General features: G+C 31.7%; 2 protein-coding genes across 3 annotated transcripts; one reads left to right on the top strand and one right to left on the bottom strand.

Moving 5' to 3' along the window:
- Positions 1 to 879: 879 nt before the first annotated feature.
- On the top strand, positions 880 to 6,740 carry LOC123220962 (histone-lysine N-methyltransferase family member SUVH9). 2 transcript variants are annotated; one of them, XM_044643595.1, is made up of 2 exons: positions 880 to 3,189; positions 6,212 to 6,740. In XM_044643595.1, exon 1 carries the CDS (start codon positions 1,114 to 1,116, stop codon positions 3,121 to 3,123), a length of 2,010 nt encoding a protein of 669 aa, XP_044499530.1. In that variant the 5' UTR covers positions 880 to 1,113; the 3' UTR covers positions 3,124 to 3,189; positions 6,212 to 6,740. The 2 variants fall into 2 exon arrangements, with proteins under 2 accessions (XP_044499530.1, XP_044499531.1); XM_044643596.1 differs by lacking the exon at positions 6,212 to 6,740 and adding an exon at positions 4,811 to 5,008.
- A 144-nt stretch (positions 6,741 to 6,884) lies between these two features.
- LOC123220963 lies at positions 6,885 to 9,888 on the bottom strand. The gene is made up of 4 exons (XM_044643598.1): positions 9,604 to 9,888; positions 7,641 to 7,711; positions 7,284 to 7,419; positions 6,885 to 7,161 (listed from the first exon to the last, which is right to left on the bottom strand). Exons 1-4 carry the CDS (start codon positions 9,749 to 9,751, stop codon positions 7,064 to 7,066), a joined length of 453 nt encoding a protein of 150 aa, XP_044499533.1. The 5' UTR covers positions 9,752 to 9,888; the 3' UTR covers positions 6,885 to 7,063.
- Positions 9,889 to 18,128: the final 8,240 nt, after the last annotated feature.

An 18,128-nucleotide genomic window follows, 5' to 3' on the forward strand; every position in this document is an offset into this window, starting at 1 on the left:
ATAATGTATATCTAATAATCTTTTAAAGAATATATCTTTGTGGTAATTTTTTATTTTTGGTAATAAAAGATTGTCTGAATCAAATACAGTCTTAATAACATTAGAGTGAGGTTGTGTGTACATTTGTGAGTATCAATAACAATATATTACTACGTGATACGAGTTATTTTATTCTTTATTCAAAATTACTCAATTATATTATGATTTATTATTATTAGAATTCAAATTAATACGCATACGTATATTTTTAATACTAGAAAACACTTATGATGCATTTGGTTTGAATATTATTTTATTAAAAAAATTAAAATATTACCTTAAAAATAAATTATTTGAAAAAAATCATATATGAATTATTACAATATTTAATAAAATATGATAAAAATTAGTAGGTATAAATATTAAAGGTAATAAAAAAATTAAGATATTATTTTATTTAAATATTTTTCAGTATTCTAAATTATTTTTATGTTACTTATTATATTAATTGAAAATAATGTTATTTTTATTCTTAAAAAAATAAATAAATAAAATAATAATTATAATAAAATCAAAATTAGCTTAATAATTTTTTAATACTTAAAATGAAATAAAATCATTTTTGACAATAAAAAATTATCAAAATTTTTTATTATTTATTAAATCAAATAAAATATTATTAATAATAAAAAATAAATTACAAAAATAATCTTTCATACTTAAACAACAGCCTTATAATTAAATTAGGAATGAATATAAATATTTATAATTTCAAATAAAGATAAATATTTAATGACTTGGTTTTTTAAATATATATTTTTGAATTTGTAAAATAGAATTTTAAGCTGTTTTTAATATTCATTTATTGTAAATATGATATATAAGGAAAAAAATTCAATGAGTTGCAGTTGTGCTGTGAGACACAGCCCGAGCCCTGAATCTCTTTTTATGAACAAAAATTTATATTTTTTGTTTGTTTTTGAAAAAAGAATAATAACCTTTCTCTGACATCTAAACGCTATTGTTCTTCATATTCAAAACAACCATGAAAGTTCCCTGAATCTCTTTAAAACCCTGAAGGAACCCATTTTTCCATGCAAATTTCTTCACTCAACTTTCAATTTTCCTCAAAAAATGGGTTCTCTTGTTCCATTTCAAGACCTCAATCTGTTGCCGTCGCCACTTAGTCCCGCCGCTGCCGCCACCTCTACTTCCGCCGCTTCTGCGCTCCTAACCCCCAAAATCGAACCCAATTCCGAACCATTGGACCAACCCATCCAAACACAGCAGCTTCAATGCCCACGGAACAACTCTGAACCACTATTCTCCAGTTCTACCCCTGTGGTTTCCCCTAATTCCGAAAATGCCCCCGCCTCTCAGTCTTCCGATCAAGATAAGGTCTACTCCGAGTTCTTCCGAATCTCCGAGCTATTCCGCTCGGCTTTCGCTAAAAGATTACAACAATACGATGATGTCGATGTCTTGGACCCTGATTCTCGCGCTATTGTACCTGTAAACCAAGAAGACCAGCTCTCAAACGCGGTCCCTTCGCCGCGTCCAAGACCTCCGAAACGATCTTCGCAGCTCGTCCGTGTTACGGATTTGAACCTCGAAGATGAGAGGTACTTTCGTGATGTTGTGAGAAGAACAAGAATGGTTTATGATTCTTTGCGCATTTTCGCCGTTGATAAAGACGAGAAAAGAAGAGGAGAGAGTCACATGAGGCGGGCACGTGGCGATTTAACTGCTTCTGCAGTGATGAAAGATCGCGGCTTGTGGCTTAATCGCGATAAAAGAATCGTGGGGTCTATCCCTGGTGTTCAAATTGGTGATTTGTTCTTCTTTAGAATGGAATTGTGTGTTGTTGGATTACACGGTCAGCCTCAAGCAGGGATTGATTACTTGCCTGGCAGTCAGAGCTCGAATGGAGAGCCGATCGCAACAAGTGTCATTGTTTCAGGTGGTTATGAAGACGATGAAGATGCAGGGGATGTTATAATTTACACTGGGCATGGTGGGCAAGATAAATTTAATAGGCAATGTGAACATCAGAAGTTGGAAGGAGGGAATCTTGCTTTGGAGAGGAGTATGCATTATGGGATTGAGGTAAGAGTCATAAGGGGCATTAAATATGAACGTAGTTTGAGTTCAAGTAACAAAGTGTATGTTTATGATGGTTTGTATAAGATTCTTGATTGTTGGTTTGATGTGGGTAAGTCCGGTTTTGGTGTTTACAAGTATAAACTAGTGAGAATTGATGGGCAACCGGAAATGGGTAGTTCGATTTTGAGGTTTGCTGAGAGTCTTAGAAGTAAGCCATTATCGGTGAGGCCAATGGGTTATCTTAGTCTAGACATATCCAATAATAAGGAGAATGTTCCGGTTCTTTTGTTTAATGATATTGATAAGGATCATGATCCTTTGTATTATGAGTATCTCACCAAAACTGTGTTTCCTCCATTTGTGATTAATCAAGTGAGTAATGGTTCTGGATGTGATTGTGTTTCGGGTTGTACCGATGGTTGCTTTTGTGCTTTGAAGAATGGGGGTGAGTTTGCTTATAATGGTAATGGTTGTCTCTTGAGAGGCAAGCCTGTAATATTTGAATGTGGGGCGTTTTGTAAGTGTCCACCAAATTGTCGAAACCGTGCTTCTCAAAGAGGGTTGAGAAATAGATTGGAAGTGTTTAGGTCTAGGGAGACAGGTTGGGGAGTTAGGTCTTTAGACTTGATACATGCTGGTGCTTTTATATGTGAATATACTGGGGTTGTTCTAACAATGGAGCAAGCACAGATTTTTGCCATGAATGGTGATAGTTTGATTTATCCAAGTCGCTTTTCTGCAAGATGGACAGAGTGGGGGGATTTGTCTCAGATATTTTCTGATTATATGTGTCCATCTTATCCCTCTATACCACCTCTGGATTTTGCAATGGATGTATCAAGAATGCGAAATGTTGCTTGTTATATTAGTCAAAGTCCAACTCCAAATGTGATGGTTCAGTTTGTGTTGTATGATCACAATAACTTGATGTTCCCCCACCTTATGCTTTTTGCAATGGAGAACATCCCTCCTTTGAGGGAGCTAAGTCTTGATTATGGGGTGGCTGATGAATGGACAGGGAAACTTGCTATTTGCAACTGAATAGTTCATAGAGATGTTACCATTTTTTCTTTTCACAGCCCAACATTGAGGACATGATGCATTGAGGTAAACTTCAATTTTGTGTCCCTGCAATTTTCAGTAGTTTATAGTTTGGCCTGCGCCAAATTTTCATTTTGTTTAAACATTCATTGATGTCTTGCTGATGTTTTGTTGTAATTTTAGTTAAATTTTAACTTTGTCACCTATAATGAGGTGCTAGGAGTGCTTCTTGTGCAACTTCATACCTAATCATCAAATAGTCGAACAATTTTCATATATGTAATGTTCAGAAACTTATAAATGATGTAGACTTTTTTATATTTATTTTTATGTACTTGTTTTTGTTCTTTGTTGTTTAAGTGAGTTAGATGAAACCCTCATGGCATCTCTCTCTTTTTTTTTTTTTCAAATATTCACTTACATTTTCATGATATTTTTAGCAAGCTTACTGTAGTAGGGTTCAGTCCCAATAGTTTTGGGTGGGTTGAATTTTATTGGTGATTGTCTCTGGAAGATCATTGTGAATTGATATGCTATGATGCATACGTTTGGAAGAGCAGGAGACCTTAGCTAAACTTTCTCTGTTTCAAATTTATGTGTGAAATAATTCAAAGGTTAATTAAAACACAAATAGAAATATTAATACTTCTTAAAATTGCGCTGCTTAAAGATAATATATTTAACTGTGATTACTTTTCATTGGTAGGCATAAACATGCGTCTATTTTCTCTATAGTCCTTTATTATTCACGTGGCAATGTGGACTCAGGTGAAACTATATTCCTGAATTACATTTGAGGTACTTATGTTAGACATAAGAATTATGGACTCATAGACTTGCTCATCCCTGTAAATTTATCTAGCAATACATTGCAAATGACTACTGTACAAGCAAAATCATTAAATTAAACTTATAATTTCCAAAAGGGATATATTTGGATTCAACTAAATAACATCCAAATCATGAAAGTTTCCTCCAATTGAATTGCATTTGTACTTCATATGGGCATATATCTTCGAGAAAGAGTTGGAAGGCATCTTCTTTTACAAAAGCGGTTGAGAGTCAGTGATTTAGAAATCTCTGTGGTCCCTTTATGTAGTCTTAATTCATTGGTTATTGCTACTTTCCAACCTTCTTGTAGTCTTAGTCCACCACAGACATTCTTCACTTCCTCTAATATTGCTACCCTGAGCTATGCCTGACCTGTACTTGTGATATTGAGGCCCAGGCAAATGACGAGCTTTTTGGCCAATTTTGGGATGATAAACTACAGACCAACAAATTGTCATATAATATAAGATACTTATTCGAAGCTTAAAGTTTAAGTACCCGATTCGCTTTGGCTGCAGAATATGCATTACTGTCATGAGGGAGTTCATCTTACATGGTATTTAAATCTATTGTTGGGATTATGGAAAATCTTTGATGCTTTTCAATTGAGTTCAGGGTTTTAAGGCATTAGATTTTCTAATGTATGAGGCAGTTTCATCAATTTCGGTATCTATTCCTGTCTTGTATTTCATGATCATGGATTGGATAATTTTATAAATGGTAGTGTACGCAAATTTTATGGCCAGTGAGAGAGAACTCTTGTAGATAAAAAGTTATAAAGGAGCAAAAACGGCTAAATGTACTTTGGTAAGAGTGATGTCAAAGAATTAAATATTCCTGGGCTATCTGATTGTAGGACATGGAATTCGCGAAGGAGATTGCAGCTGATTCAGTGGTGATGGTTACAGAGTCCCCAGTAGATGACTATGGAATTTTCTTTTTAAATACACATTTCTTGCTTTTGAAAGAGAAAACCACCATTGTAAACAAATGATGGTTGTACATGGGCTCATATTAGTGCTAATTTGGTATATGAAGTTGAACGATTGAGTTCTGCAAACATCTCTTTAGTGCTAAGAATAGTGATAAATGGTAAGGGATTGCTGTGGTAGTTGCCTGTATGGCTTGACATTAATGGTAATTGTGGAACAACAACATTAAAAAGTATTGAATATGTTGATGTTAATTTACATTTGATTTTGATAAAAGATTCTATCAGCTACCAATTATGCTTTTAATTCTGCTTGTGATGCATATAAGGTCATTGCATAAGCAAATATTAAGATGTTTAGCCTCCATGTATTTAAGAAATAGTATAATAAGCTTGTAATGCTTCTAGTCCTCTACTTTTCCATTTAATTTAAAAGATTTAGAGAGAGAGAGAGGGAGAGAGAAAGAGAGAGAGAGATAACATATAGTTACTGAATTTCTAACTGTTACTTTTTCATGTTTAAAGGATAGAAGGCTTGTGATATTGCTTATGTGTTAATCCAGTCAATTGCCCTAGTTTCCTCTTTAATTTCTAGATATGGAAGAAAAATATTATGCGGAAATTTCTCTTTAAATTACCATGAGTGAAGGAAGAAAATGAATGAGAGAAGGCATGGCATTTGATGCCTACACTAGGGCTTAGTTCAACATATTGTATCATACACATGGAGAAATTAATATTAGTTGAACTCCATTTTTGAATCTGTGTTATCATGGTGTCTGAATTAGAGTTCAGACATTTTCAGTGCTTTTAGAATTGTATAGGCCTATTTTTTAGTTTGGATCCAAAGGCTGTCTGTTGGCCTGGTAATTTCTTTGTATCTGCTGTCATTTATGCGCCTATATGCTATTGTATTCATACTTTTGCTTATCTCAAGTTTATGTATAGCATTTTGTAATAATCTATAGTCTTTGATTTGGTGATTATAGTTGGATGCTGGATTTGTCTCTATAGTTTATCAGTTTGTTGGTGTCTACATGAGTAGAGTTGTTTCTTAGTTATAGTTGGATGCTGGATTTTTCTGATAAGCTTAGGTGTTGGTGGGTTACCATGCGCATATATAATTCAATTGCTTTTTTTTTTTCCTATTGTTTATATAATTAGAAAACATGATAGTTGTTGACTGTTAATTCATTGTGTATTATGCAACTATTATTATTTGTTAAGTGTTGTATTTGCATACCATATGGATTATGACCCATGAATTCAATGACACTGAATATGGTTATATTTGTTGACATGACATACTACAATTGTCTTTTGCAGATAGCAGATAATAGAAGTTCTGCAGTTTTTGCAAGCATGCTCCTCGGAATTTTGGGTCCTTGTTTTTTTGCTTGGAAAGTGGTGCTTAAAATGTGGTTGTAGTATTATCTTTTTTCTTTAATTTTTTGAGTCCTTGTCTTTTTTCTTGTAGCTTTAAGATTTTGACATCTAAACTGCTGCATCTCTTCATTCTCCTGCAATGAGTTCATTGTACCAAAGATTCTTCATCATGGGAGAAGGATGAGTTCAAATCTGGGCAAGAAAAACATGTGAATTTGCTTTGGGGCTACTGCACTGACTTCTGCTGACTGTTTGACATTATAACCATTTCTGGAGATATGGAATGAAGTCTGTTTTTGCCGTCCCACTGGGTGTAGTCATCCCGATGTTTTGCAACTTCTATTGTTATGAACTTGTACCAATATTCTGTACATATTTGATCAAACACGGATAAACTTGTACATAACTTTGTGTGTAAGTGCATGTATAAACGGATGGAGCAAATCCATGTCAATTGCTGTTCTTTTAATTTTCTTTATTTTACTTGCAGTTTTCGGAGGTTGATGATACTCAGATGAAAAAAGCCCCTAGAAGACAGATTATCAAGTCATCTGGAAGCTGGTAAAATGTATAACAAAGAAGCATATTGCCAAAATTATAATTTGCAGACATATTGGACTCCAAATTTAGTTTTTTATTACTATAGTTAAATTATAACTGTTCCATTATCAGGAAAATGCGAAAAAGAGTTTTCTAAGCTTTACTTTGTACATCTGAATGAGAGCTTTCAAGATTACTCAAAAGTCTTCTCAATGTTTGATGCTACAACATTTAACAGCATCACTAATCTGGCTAGTATGTAACCAATGCTTGTGAAGAGGTAGTTTGATTTTTTCCCAGTTGACGCTGCCTGGCTCGTTCCATTTTTCGTTTCCGCCATTCTTCTAAAGCTGATGATGATACTAAGTATCAGTAAAATAACAATTCACCATATTTTCAATCCTACAAAATGTAGGACAAAAGAAAAATAGGAAATGCTGAAATTTTGAAGCGTAATAGAAGAGTGAGGCACCTTTTAAGTTTGCAGCGTCATTGGCGGAATGTAGATCCTTCAATCTTTTCGAAAGATCGACTGCTGCTGTCTGCTTTGCCTCTTTGTGTTGAACATTTTCAGGTTCTGCATTTACTTCCTGCTGGATTTCCCTCACCTGAAAATATGGAAAAAGAATTAAGCCTGGTGTGAAGATGTATCATCTACCAGTAACAATACTTCAACTTGAATGAAAAAAAAAAGAATTTTTAACACTTCAATGAAGAATGATCAAGAAGCCAAGAAAAATTAAAAAGAAATCTTGAGATGAATCACTTGTTTTATGTACTGCAGCTTCAGCCATATTTGCAACTAAACAAGGAGCCAAATCATGCTTACTCTTTTTATAAGCTCTAGTGGTTGCATAGCGAGACGAATCTCTTCAGATTCTTTGATGTACTTAAGCTGAACTGCATTCAAATAGTGATACAAAACTTTCAAATGTATGGGCAAGGCCGGTAACAATCAAATCAACATATATGAGATAACCAGTAAGGTAGATAAAAGAATGACCTACAGAATATAAATAACTTTCAACTGGCAACACTTCAGGAATGAAAAAGCAATGAGATACGATGATTGAAAGATAATACCTAGACAAAGGAAAAACGTAATAAAATTATACAGTCGGCCCTTTGGACTGCATGACTGGAAAAGATGAAGGATATATAACATTCACAGAAAGCACATAATTGAATTATGATATCTGGCCTTTGGACTACAAGCACAGAAAAGACAAGCAATATATATTATATTAATATAGAGAATATATACACATTGATGACAATTTTGAGCTCTACATCTGAAATGGATTACGAATAATCCCCCTCACAGAATAGATTCACTTACAACACAACCTAAAATTGACATTGCATGTTACATTAAATTAAAACAGAATCTAAAAAATTCAATCCCAGATCAAAACCAAACAAATTGGATTGAACTAAAATTTGGTATGTCAGAAATTCAATAGCTTACCTTCTTAAATCCCACCAGATAACCCCACTGACTATGAGACACATTTATAGAAAAATATGTATACTTCAGGACATCATCCCAACGATGGAAAGGGAGATAGAGCTATGAATAAATTTGGGATCCAACCACATAAACAACAATCTTTTAGGGCCATGAAACTGATTTCATCGTTAAGTAGAATGGTATTTCTATGTACCTCTCAACCTTAGCAAAGAAAGTAAAAGAATTGTGAATAATTTTAATTTTAGTTTTAATGCAGACAAAATACCTTTATTTAATTTGTGTTAAAATTTGCAATTATAGCATTTCAATTTGGATAGGAAAAAAAGTGTTTCTCAATCCTTAATTAAACTTAAATATTCTAAAAATCACAATCAGTTTGGAGGTATATATGCTTGTTGGTATTTAGATAACTCCATTCTTGGTCATTAGTCTTGTTTGATAAGGATTTTCAGGGAAGAAATTCTAGATGAGAAAACAGGAAAAATATACTTCACTCATCGGTCATAATTTTTGCCACACACAAATCAAGGAAACGGCAAAGGATGAACTCTTAAATGGCACAAATTTGGATAATCAAAATCCAAAATTTCTAGGATTAGTCAATTCTTAAAAACAAACTTATATTAAATGACATACAGGAATAAATATCAGCTCAAAGGTTTAAAAGAAACTAGAAAGAATTCAATACTTAACCATGTAAACCATATAGAAAAACTGAACCTAATTCCTGGAAACATCCAAGAACAGAGGCCTAAGCGGTTAAAAAGCTCAATATTGATAGATATTAATATCAATATCTTAAATCACCAAATTCATCAACCATATATCAACACTGAACCCATACAACAAGACCTATCACCACGAGAGAAATCTTCCCCTATAGCAGCATAGAATTAACAGGATCATAAAATTGTGGATGCCACTCGACACAAAAACCCATCTAATGCAAAACAAACCTGCTCACGCATTTCACCATCAATTCTACCATAAACTAACAGTCTAACTCCATTCAAACAATATGCATAATCTAACCCATATAAAGAAATGAAAAAATAGATAAATTAAACATCAAAAATCATCATAACCAACATAAGCATCCAATACCCATAAATTAAAAAAATCCCAGCTTAAATGAAAAGTAAATCACCCCATCTCACCAACAACATAACCATCCACCATGGAAAAATTAGTGAAGATTCTCCAAACAAACAAATAATAATTTCGACAAAGCCAGCAAAATTATCCAGCACCCACATGATATTCAAAGTTATTTTACGAAAACGTTGATAAAGGTTGAAGAGTAAAGAAGGAAAACAGAGACCTGAAGTGGATTGATTTGAGGAGAGCTTGTTACGCGAAGAGAGAAAGAAGTGAAGCATGAAAAGAGCGGCGATGACATTCAAAACAGTAATGAAAATAGTAGCGTTCTTGAAGGATAATCTCACTCGCCATGAAAGTTGTGTCTCCATTGAAATAACAGTCTACAAGTCTGAGTGATATGAGTTTACAGAAAAAAGAAACAAGACGAAGAGATGTAGTTGATAAAGGAAAACGTTGTCATTGGTTGGACTTCTATACAATAAACAAGTCAATAACCAAGCGAGTCTTGCGTAGTGTCCCACTTCAACTGCAAGACGTTTCCAGCAAGTTACAGTAAATATATATATATTTTTTATTAAAAAATATTATTTATTTACTCTCATAATTCATGTTATCTTAGGAAAAGGAAATTAACCATATAAATGTAATTACATCAACTTATAATTATCATGCCAGTTTCCTGTTTTATGGCTTTCCTACTTCTTCTATTAGGAACTTACAATCTTCCTTTGACAAGTAATTCTATTCCTCTTCAAATTATGTAATGTTTGAGTTTTCAACTATATATAAGAGTCTCTCAAGTTGAATTAATTGTTTCTTCATTGTGATTATCAATGGCGGAGACCTTCAAGAGATCAAGAAACATTGAGTAATCATCATCAAACTGGGTAGAACTTCACTGCGATGTATTAGAGCACATTTTTCAGTTTTTATCTTTCAAGGATGTGCTTAGAGTTGAAGGCGTTTGTCGTCCTTGGTTCTCAGCGGCAAAAGCTTTTATCAAGTCTCGCTTTCAGTCCTGTCAATTACTGCCATGGCTATGTAGATGATGGACTAATCAATAGTGGCTTTCGTATTTTGAATTTCGAAACAATAAGTGTTTCTGAGTTGAAGAATATATATTACGAGATGAGTGAGAGTTGCTGCATTGGATCATCGCATGGTTGGCTTATTTTGCTTATTTTGTTGAACGAAAAGGCTGCTCCTTTGCTTTAAAACCCTTTTCTTCAAGTTAAAATCCAGCTCCCTCGTCTGAATTCTTTGATGGGTATTCTTGAAATTGTGAGAAGTGAAATTTATGGGGAATATCGCATCTACTATTATGATAATGAAAATAGGAAACATTCTGTTTCTTATATGATGAATCTGCGTGAGAATCTCATACACAAAGCTGTTTTGTACTTAAACGACTCTTGTTTCAGCATCAAAAGCTTCACAGTCATTGTTATCTATGACCATCAAAGTAGCACGGAAATTTATAATAAGGTGCGTTTTTATATTTTAAAAATGTCTTTGTTTTCGAAACTCTATGAAACTTGTAGGAAACATTTTGGATCATTTCAAATTTTTTGAAAAATTTTGAAATACGTTTCTTTTAAAAAAAAAATTGTGAAATCGATTAAACACATATCTTTTGTATTTTCAAATCGAAAATATCTTTAAATCTCATATTGAATTCATCTTCTCTCTACTCTTCAATTTGTTACTCATCTTTTTCCTAATATATCATATAGATTGATGTGTATTGTTGTTTTTTTCTTAAATATCTATTTTTGTTTACTCAAGAACAATTTACAATAAGTTCTATGATTCTATTTTATAGTATCCTTTTTATTCATTCTTTTTTTATTATTTATTTTTATATTATACAAGTTTATATATTTTTGTTATAAAAAATTTAGTATTTATAAAAAAACCTTTATATTTTTCATATTTATAAGTTTTCTCACATTTTTGTTTCCTATATTTTTTAAAAAATGCGTTTCCAAGTTTCGATGTTTCTCTATTTCCGTTTCCGTGTTACATAGATGCCACAATGCAAAGCTTGCATACCGCAAGACCGGAGAAAATAGCTGCTGGATGGATTTAGAAGATAAGCATCAACCGTACCTTGATATCCTATGCACCAGTACATAACTCTATGCATTAAGCACCAATGCCATTGAATTTTGGGATTTTGATGATGGTACCCCAATAAAAAGGATGAATCTTGAACTTTCAACTTTTCCAGAGAAATCATCAAAATGGTCTTGGTTTGAAGATAGAGAACTTTATGCTACCAATTTATACTTGGCTAAAAAACAAGGAGAAATAATGGTCATTGTGAGGTTCATCGGAGAACATGTTACTGGAGATGATGAAGAAATTCGTGAAGAAGATCTGGTAATTGAAGACGACACACATTCTCTTGTGTGTCCATATAAAACACTGTTATTTCATGTATATAAACTAGATCTTGCTGAGAGAAAGTGGGTGGAAGTTGATTCACTGGGCGATTATGCAGTGTTCTTGGGTGGAAACAACTCAGTTACAGTGTTGACACAATCTTACAAAAATTCAATTTTCTTCACGGATGATTATTGGAGTCGAATGGATGAAGATTACTTCTATGGAGGTCATGATATTGGCATTTTCAATTTAGAAGATCAAAGAGTTGAATCTATTTATCCATTTTATTTGGAAAACATTCAACCACCGCCCAGTTGGGTTAACCCTAGTCATGGTCAGCTGCTCAAAGTAGGATTAATTAGTGTTTGTTGTGATTAATTTCTGGTTCTTCCGTAGAATTGTTATGATGATGTTGGATTGTTAATGCTAAGAACTTCAAAGTTTATTATATTAAAATCATTTTATGTTTAATATTATTGTTCAATTCTAGAGATTTATGAATGAATTTGATGAAATTCAAAATAAATTTTCAGTAAATGGTGTAAAATCAGTCGAGGAATTGGAATCTTCCTTGACAAGTAATTATTCTCCTGCTTATTTTCTTGGACGAAAAATGTTGCTTTTTCTAATTTTAAACCCTCCTCTGTTAAGTTAATTCTTTGATGGGTCAAATGGCGTTTTTCATTAGACGACTTTTACTTGGAGAATGTAGTGCTATCTTTGATCATAGTAAGACTGATCAACTATTAAATAATAATTATTAAAATAAAAATCTTTAAAAGAAAAAAATTAAAAATAGGTAAAAATAGAATTTTAATTAGATTTTTACTATAAAATTTTGTGAAATGCTTTTATCGTATTAATTAGGGATGAACAGATTTAAATATCCTATAAAATTTTCAAAAACTAAAATCGAAATCAATTGATTCTCAAAAATAAAATTGAAGCCTGTAAGATTGGTTCCTGATAGGAAACAACCCCATAGGTTTTTTTTTTTTTTTTTTAAACTAATTATCTACACATCTGTTTTTCCATTTTAATTTTTGCCGTGTATCAAGTCAAGTATTATTAAAACAATGTAAAATAAATTTTTTTTTTGACTATTTATAACCAGTTTAAATAAATATTAAACAAGAGCAGCAAAACCCTTAGCTGTTGATATTTTAATTCAAATATAAAAATAAAACTATGTGCATTTATTTTTGGTATATAATTTATATACACAGATGATGTGTTATCATATGATTGGATATTTTTTATCATATGATGACACATGTTTTAAAATCACTTAATTATATGATAACATATTACTATGTATATAAATTATGTATAAAAAATAGATACACATATCATTGCTCCAAACATAACAATATCCTACGCACAATCAATTAACAAATTTTACATTTTCTTTATTTTAATCATTTAGCGAAGGGAAGCAGGAAGGAAGTAGCGGCTGGGAAGGGACAGAAAAGGAAATAGGAAGCAGCGGCTGGGATTGGGAAAGAAAGAAATTAGTAGGGCTGGACTCGAACTAAGCCCGTTCAAGCTCGAGTTCGAATTCGGCTCAAACGAGTCTGAAATAAGCTAGCTCTAGCCGAGCTCAGTCGAGCATAAGTTACTCGTCAGATTTTTCAATTAAAAATTTTGATACAAAACGACGTCGTTTCAACCAATATGTATTAAAACGATATCGTTTTAATAACAAATAATGAATCAAATTAAATTCGAGTAGAGTTTAAGTTTGGTTTTTATAAGCTCGAACTCAGCTATCTATAAATCAAGCTGAGCTCGAGCTCAAATGAGTTCGAGTTTGACTCGATTCGAATCTAATCCTAGAAATTAGTTTAATTCATTTTTTTTTGTTTTTTAATATGGATAACAACGGAAAGGGGCGGAAAGAAGATCTCAATCTTTGTTTTTGATTTATCCTCATTATAGAGATAAAAATAATTCTTCATTCTTTTCCCATGAAAAAAAATCCCTTCTTATCTACTCTCATTCTCATGAAAAAAAAATTCTTTTCTCATACCCATAAAATTTTTTTTTCTCTTTATATCCTCTAAATACAATATAAATATATTAAATAGTAAAATTAAAACCAACTCACTATTTCAAAATAAATATAATATATTAATCACTTTAATGTGTAAAATAAAAACCAAAATAAATTAAAAAAATATAAATAATCTAAAACTATAAAAATATGTTAGTATTTTAAACTGACGAGAATAGAGTAGAGATGGAAAAAGGTGGGGCGGGGAGATAACACTTGTATCCCTTTTCCCTTCATGCTCGTTTTCTTCTTTTTTTCTGTTATTATTGAAGAATTTTCTCTTTGTTAGAGTTAGAGGGAATTAAAACCCTTAAAATCAGACTGGAATTACCATTTTTATTTTTAAATAACTGGTCAAGTGCCTGATCTGTTGATGTGAATTCATTAACCAGGTCGGTTTTGGTTATTGAGAGTAAGAAGCCGAAACCTGCAAATCCTTTTAATTTAATATTGGAATCTATCCTATTTTCTTCAATTTTGGATAGAAGTCAGAATCGAATACTGAATACCTAGTAGTTTCAAATCTGAACGGATAATTTACCCACCCTAATATTGGCCAAAGGATTATTTCCCACCCAAGTTTAAGTGTTATCCTAGCCCACACTCGCGAAATTTGAAAAACTTAAAATTTTATTTATCTATTAAAAATCTCAATTAGGGTTAAAGGTTAAAACTATCTTTTACCAAAAAAAACTAAAGTTTTATTACGTTTGCCCCTTTTTAGCTTGAAAATCCCACAAATCACCCACCTAAAGTTTAAAAAATCAAAATCCCCCCCCTTAGGTTTGCAAATCATCGTCGGACATGATGAACTTCGCCATCTCTAGTGGCGTCGACTCTCTCTCCTGGTTTAACTATCCCTGCTAATCACTTCGTAACAATCAACGAAGGCTAATTCCTCTGATAAAAATGAAATCGTTTTTGTCTTGGACAAAAATGACCATCAGAGGTCTTAGACGACTATATAGTCTTCATCTGAGAGCTTCGATGGTCATCTTCATTTCGAATAAAGATGAAATCATTTTTGTCTGAGACAAAGACACTTCGACGAAGATGATTTCATTTTCGTCAGAGGAATTAGCCTTCGTCCGTGGTTAGAAAGTGATCAATAGGGAGAGTTAAGCAGGGAGGGAGAGCTGACGCTACCAAAGACGACCATCTCCAATAATATTTATAAACCCTAAAGGGAAAATTTTAATTTTTCAAATTTTAGGTGGGTGGGAGGTAATTGTGTTTTCAAACTGAGAGGATAAACGTAATAAAACTTTAAATTTTTAAAATTTTTTATAAAATAACTATTTTATCCTTAATTATAATAGAGATTTTAGTTTTCTTAAATCTCACTAACGTGACTTTGGAATAACACTTAAAGTTGGGGTAAAATCATCCTTTGGCCCCCTAATATTAATATATAATATTAGTCTAATAATATTTGAGTACTCCAATGAAAGCCATCGTATGATTAAGTTTTACAACAGAGAAATGTTGTACGGACAACTATTTCTATTACAAGTAACATGACGTGGCAGCTTTTGCTTCAACTTTTCGGCATCAAGGTAGACTCATCTAACGGTTGTGTGCTTCTGTCAGGTCAATCGGTTGCAATTTTCGGTGCAAAATCGTTGTGGGTATAGCATTTCCGGTAGAAAATGTGGGTTTCAAACTTAGGCAGGCAGAGCCGAAACAATTTAAAAGACGTTTAATTTGGGTAATATTTTATTATCAAAATAAAAAAATTATCTTAAAAACAGATTATTTAAAAGATTATTAGGTATAAATAATTACTATATTTGATAAAATTTAATAGATATAAATAATTAGTATTTAATTAAAAATAATAAAAGATTACTAGTAAATTATTTTACTTAAACGCTCTTGAATATAATTATTTTTAAATTATTTGTTATATTAATTAAAAATAAATTTATTTTTGTCTCAAAAAATTAATAAATAATAATATAATTATAATAAAATCAAGATTACCTCGATAATCTTTAAATACCTAAGATGAATGTAGTAATCAGATTATCACCTATATTATTTATCATGTTAACATTAGTAATAAAATATTATTATAATCTTTTATTACTGATAAAATAAATAAAAGAATAAAAGATAAAGTACCAAAATAATCTTAGAAAACTCAAACCAAACACCCCCTTATAGTCATGCACAGTGACCACTCCAACACAACTTATAGAGTATCAGTGATCACTTATAATATAATTTCTAAAAGAGATTGATTTTGATTTGATGGGAATGTTAACAAAACACTAAATAATCTTGTATTATTTTTTTTAGAATTGATAATTTTTACTCAATATGAAAAATATTGAGTTACAATTGAATTTTTTTATATAAAATTTATTTTGAATCAATTTGATAAATTTAAAATTAAATCAGATAGTATTAAAATTCATATAAAAGTATCTCGATACGATTCAAATTAATTTGAATATTTTAAAGAAATGTTGTTTGAATAAAATTTGTTAAAAATGAATTATAAAAATGTTAAAAAAGAATATCAATAACAGTTAAAATCTTTATAAAATGTATATAATTGTATCTTTACATAATTATAATTATTTATTTTTATTTAAATATTTTATTTTATTATTAAGTAGTAAGAATTTGATACGATTAATTAGATTATTGATATATTTTAAAAATCGTAATATGTAAATTTTTAGATTATTTACCAATAAACAAAATGTTATATAATGTATTTTATTAATAGTATGTTGAGATAATTTGATGAATAAATTAAAATAATAAAAATATTTTAAAAAATAAAAATAATAGATAATTTTTAATCAATTTAAATATTAAAGAATTGAGTTAGAGTTAAAATTAAAAAATTTTAATATAATTTTAATTTAAGTTACATTAGAATCGAAATTTTTTTATAGAAAATCTGAATTAATGCCAGATAAATACAATCCAATGACATGGCCTGGCATCTATTCTTTTGTCCAAGAATTGTCGACCTTTTTATCCAACGGATTGGCAAAATCTTAAGTTGACACACCGGACCGCGGGTGGAAACAAATCAAATTTCCTTTTTCCAATATTCTTTATGCCTTTTAACTTTGGTTAAGTATGCATTCCACAACTAGCAACTCAAACCTTGAAAGGCACCAACTAAAATGGGCAATGCAACGAGTATGAAAGCTCTCTTTACTTCAATGATGAGCTTCATCATTTCCCAAATCCCTCAAACATCACACACACCATCTTCATCTTCTATCGACTTAGAATCCCAATCAGTCCCTGCACCTCGATACCAGTTTCTACAGCGGTGGCAAAATATTGTTATGACATTTTGCTTTACATCCGCACTTGAAATAGCTGTCCTGTTTGCACAAATTCAATCCAGGCTCCCTGTTTCATTTCATATCCTCTCTTTCTCTATCTTTCTTATCTTTGTTTTTCTGATTGTTGCAAACATCATTGGCCAACGTTTCTCAACCGCCACTCAAGTGTTAGAGCTAGTTTCAGTCATTCTTATTCCCACAACCGTTGTTTTCACCATCGCCATTCCATTTCCTCTGATTCTCAAGTGCATCACCTGGGCTCTCTATGCCATTTCCTTGTTAATTATTTTGATTTTAAAATATTACTTTTAATTATTTGTTATTTGTATTCAAGTTTCTTATAGTTGTAATTGTCATGTGCTTGTGATACATGGTAAAATATTTCCTGTGTCTTTTGTATTTGTGATAAAGTGATGCAACAAGATTTCCTCTATTTCCATATTTATGGATTTAGAAACATCACAATTATGCTATTGCTATGTAAATTCTCCGGGGTATATTTATCATCTATTTTTTCATTCATGGACACACGTTGAAAGAAAGGGAAAATAGATAGTTACGTTTGAATTGGAAGTCGAATGCGTATAAGCTTTGGGATGAGGTCTGTATGTTAGGACAACATGTACTTGCCTCAAAGGATTATTTGCCTCAATTGCCTCAAAAGATTGTTTGCCTCAAAATTGCCTTAATTGCCTTAAAGGATTGTTTGCCTTAGAGGATTATTTGGATGGTTGGCATTGCCATCTCACTTGCGGGATCGTTTGAATCCTTGTAGTTTTGTTGACTTAATTTTTTAATTTATTTATTCCAATTTTATCCCCTTGCGATGGGATTGTAGGGTCCATTTGACTTAACTTTTTGTATGGTCTACGTAAGCGTGTATCTAAAATAAATAAATTAAAAAATTAAAAAGCTGGGATCTTTGCATCAAATTGAAATTGAAAAGCACTAATTGACCCCACTTTAAGCAGCTGGCGATGGACTGGGTCT

Source organism: Mangifera indica, chromosome 7, assembly GCF_011075055.1.
Source record: "Mangifera indica cultivar Alphonso chromosome 7, CATAS_Mindica_2.1, whole genome shotgun sequence".
Lineage (NCBI taxonomy): Eukaryota > Viridiplantae > Streptophyta > Magnoliopsida > Sapindales > Anacardiaceae > Mangifera > Mangifera indica.

Coding starts and splice junctions, on each gene's coding strand:
- LOC123220962 (XM_044643595.1), top strand. CDS start 1,114: ATGGGTTCTCTTGTTCCATTTCAAGACCTCAATCTGTTGCCGTCGCCA.
- LOC123220963 (XM_044643598.1), bottom strand. CDS start 9,751: ATGGAGACACAACTTTCATGGCGAGTGAGATTATCCTTCAAGAACGCT. Junction 7,420..7,640: donor CACTAGAGCTTATAAAAAGA/GTAAGCATGATT, acceptor CCATATTTTCAG/GTGAGGGAAATCCAGCAGGA. Junction 7,162..7,283: donor TGACGCTGCAAACTTAAAAG/GTGCCTCACTCT, acceptor TATCATCATCAG/CTTTAGAAGAATGGCGGAAA.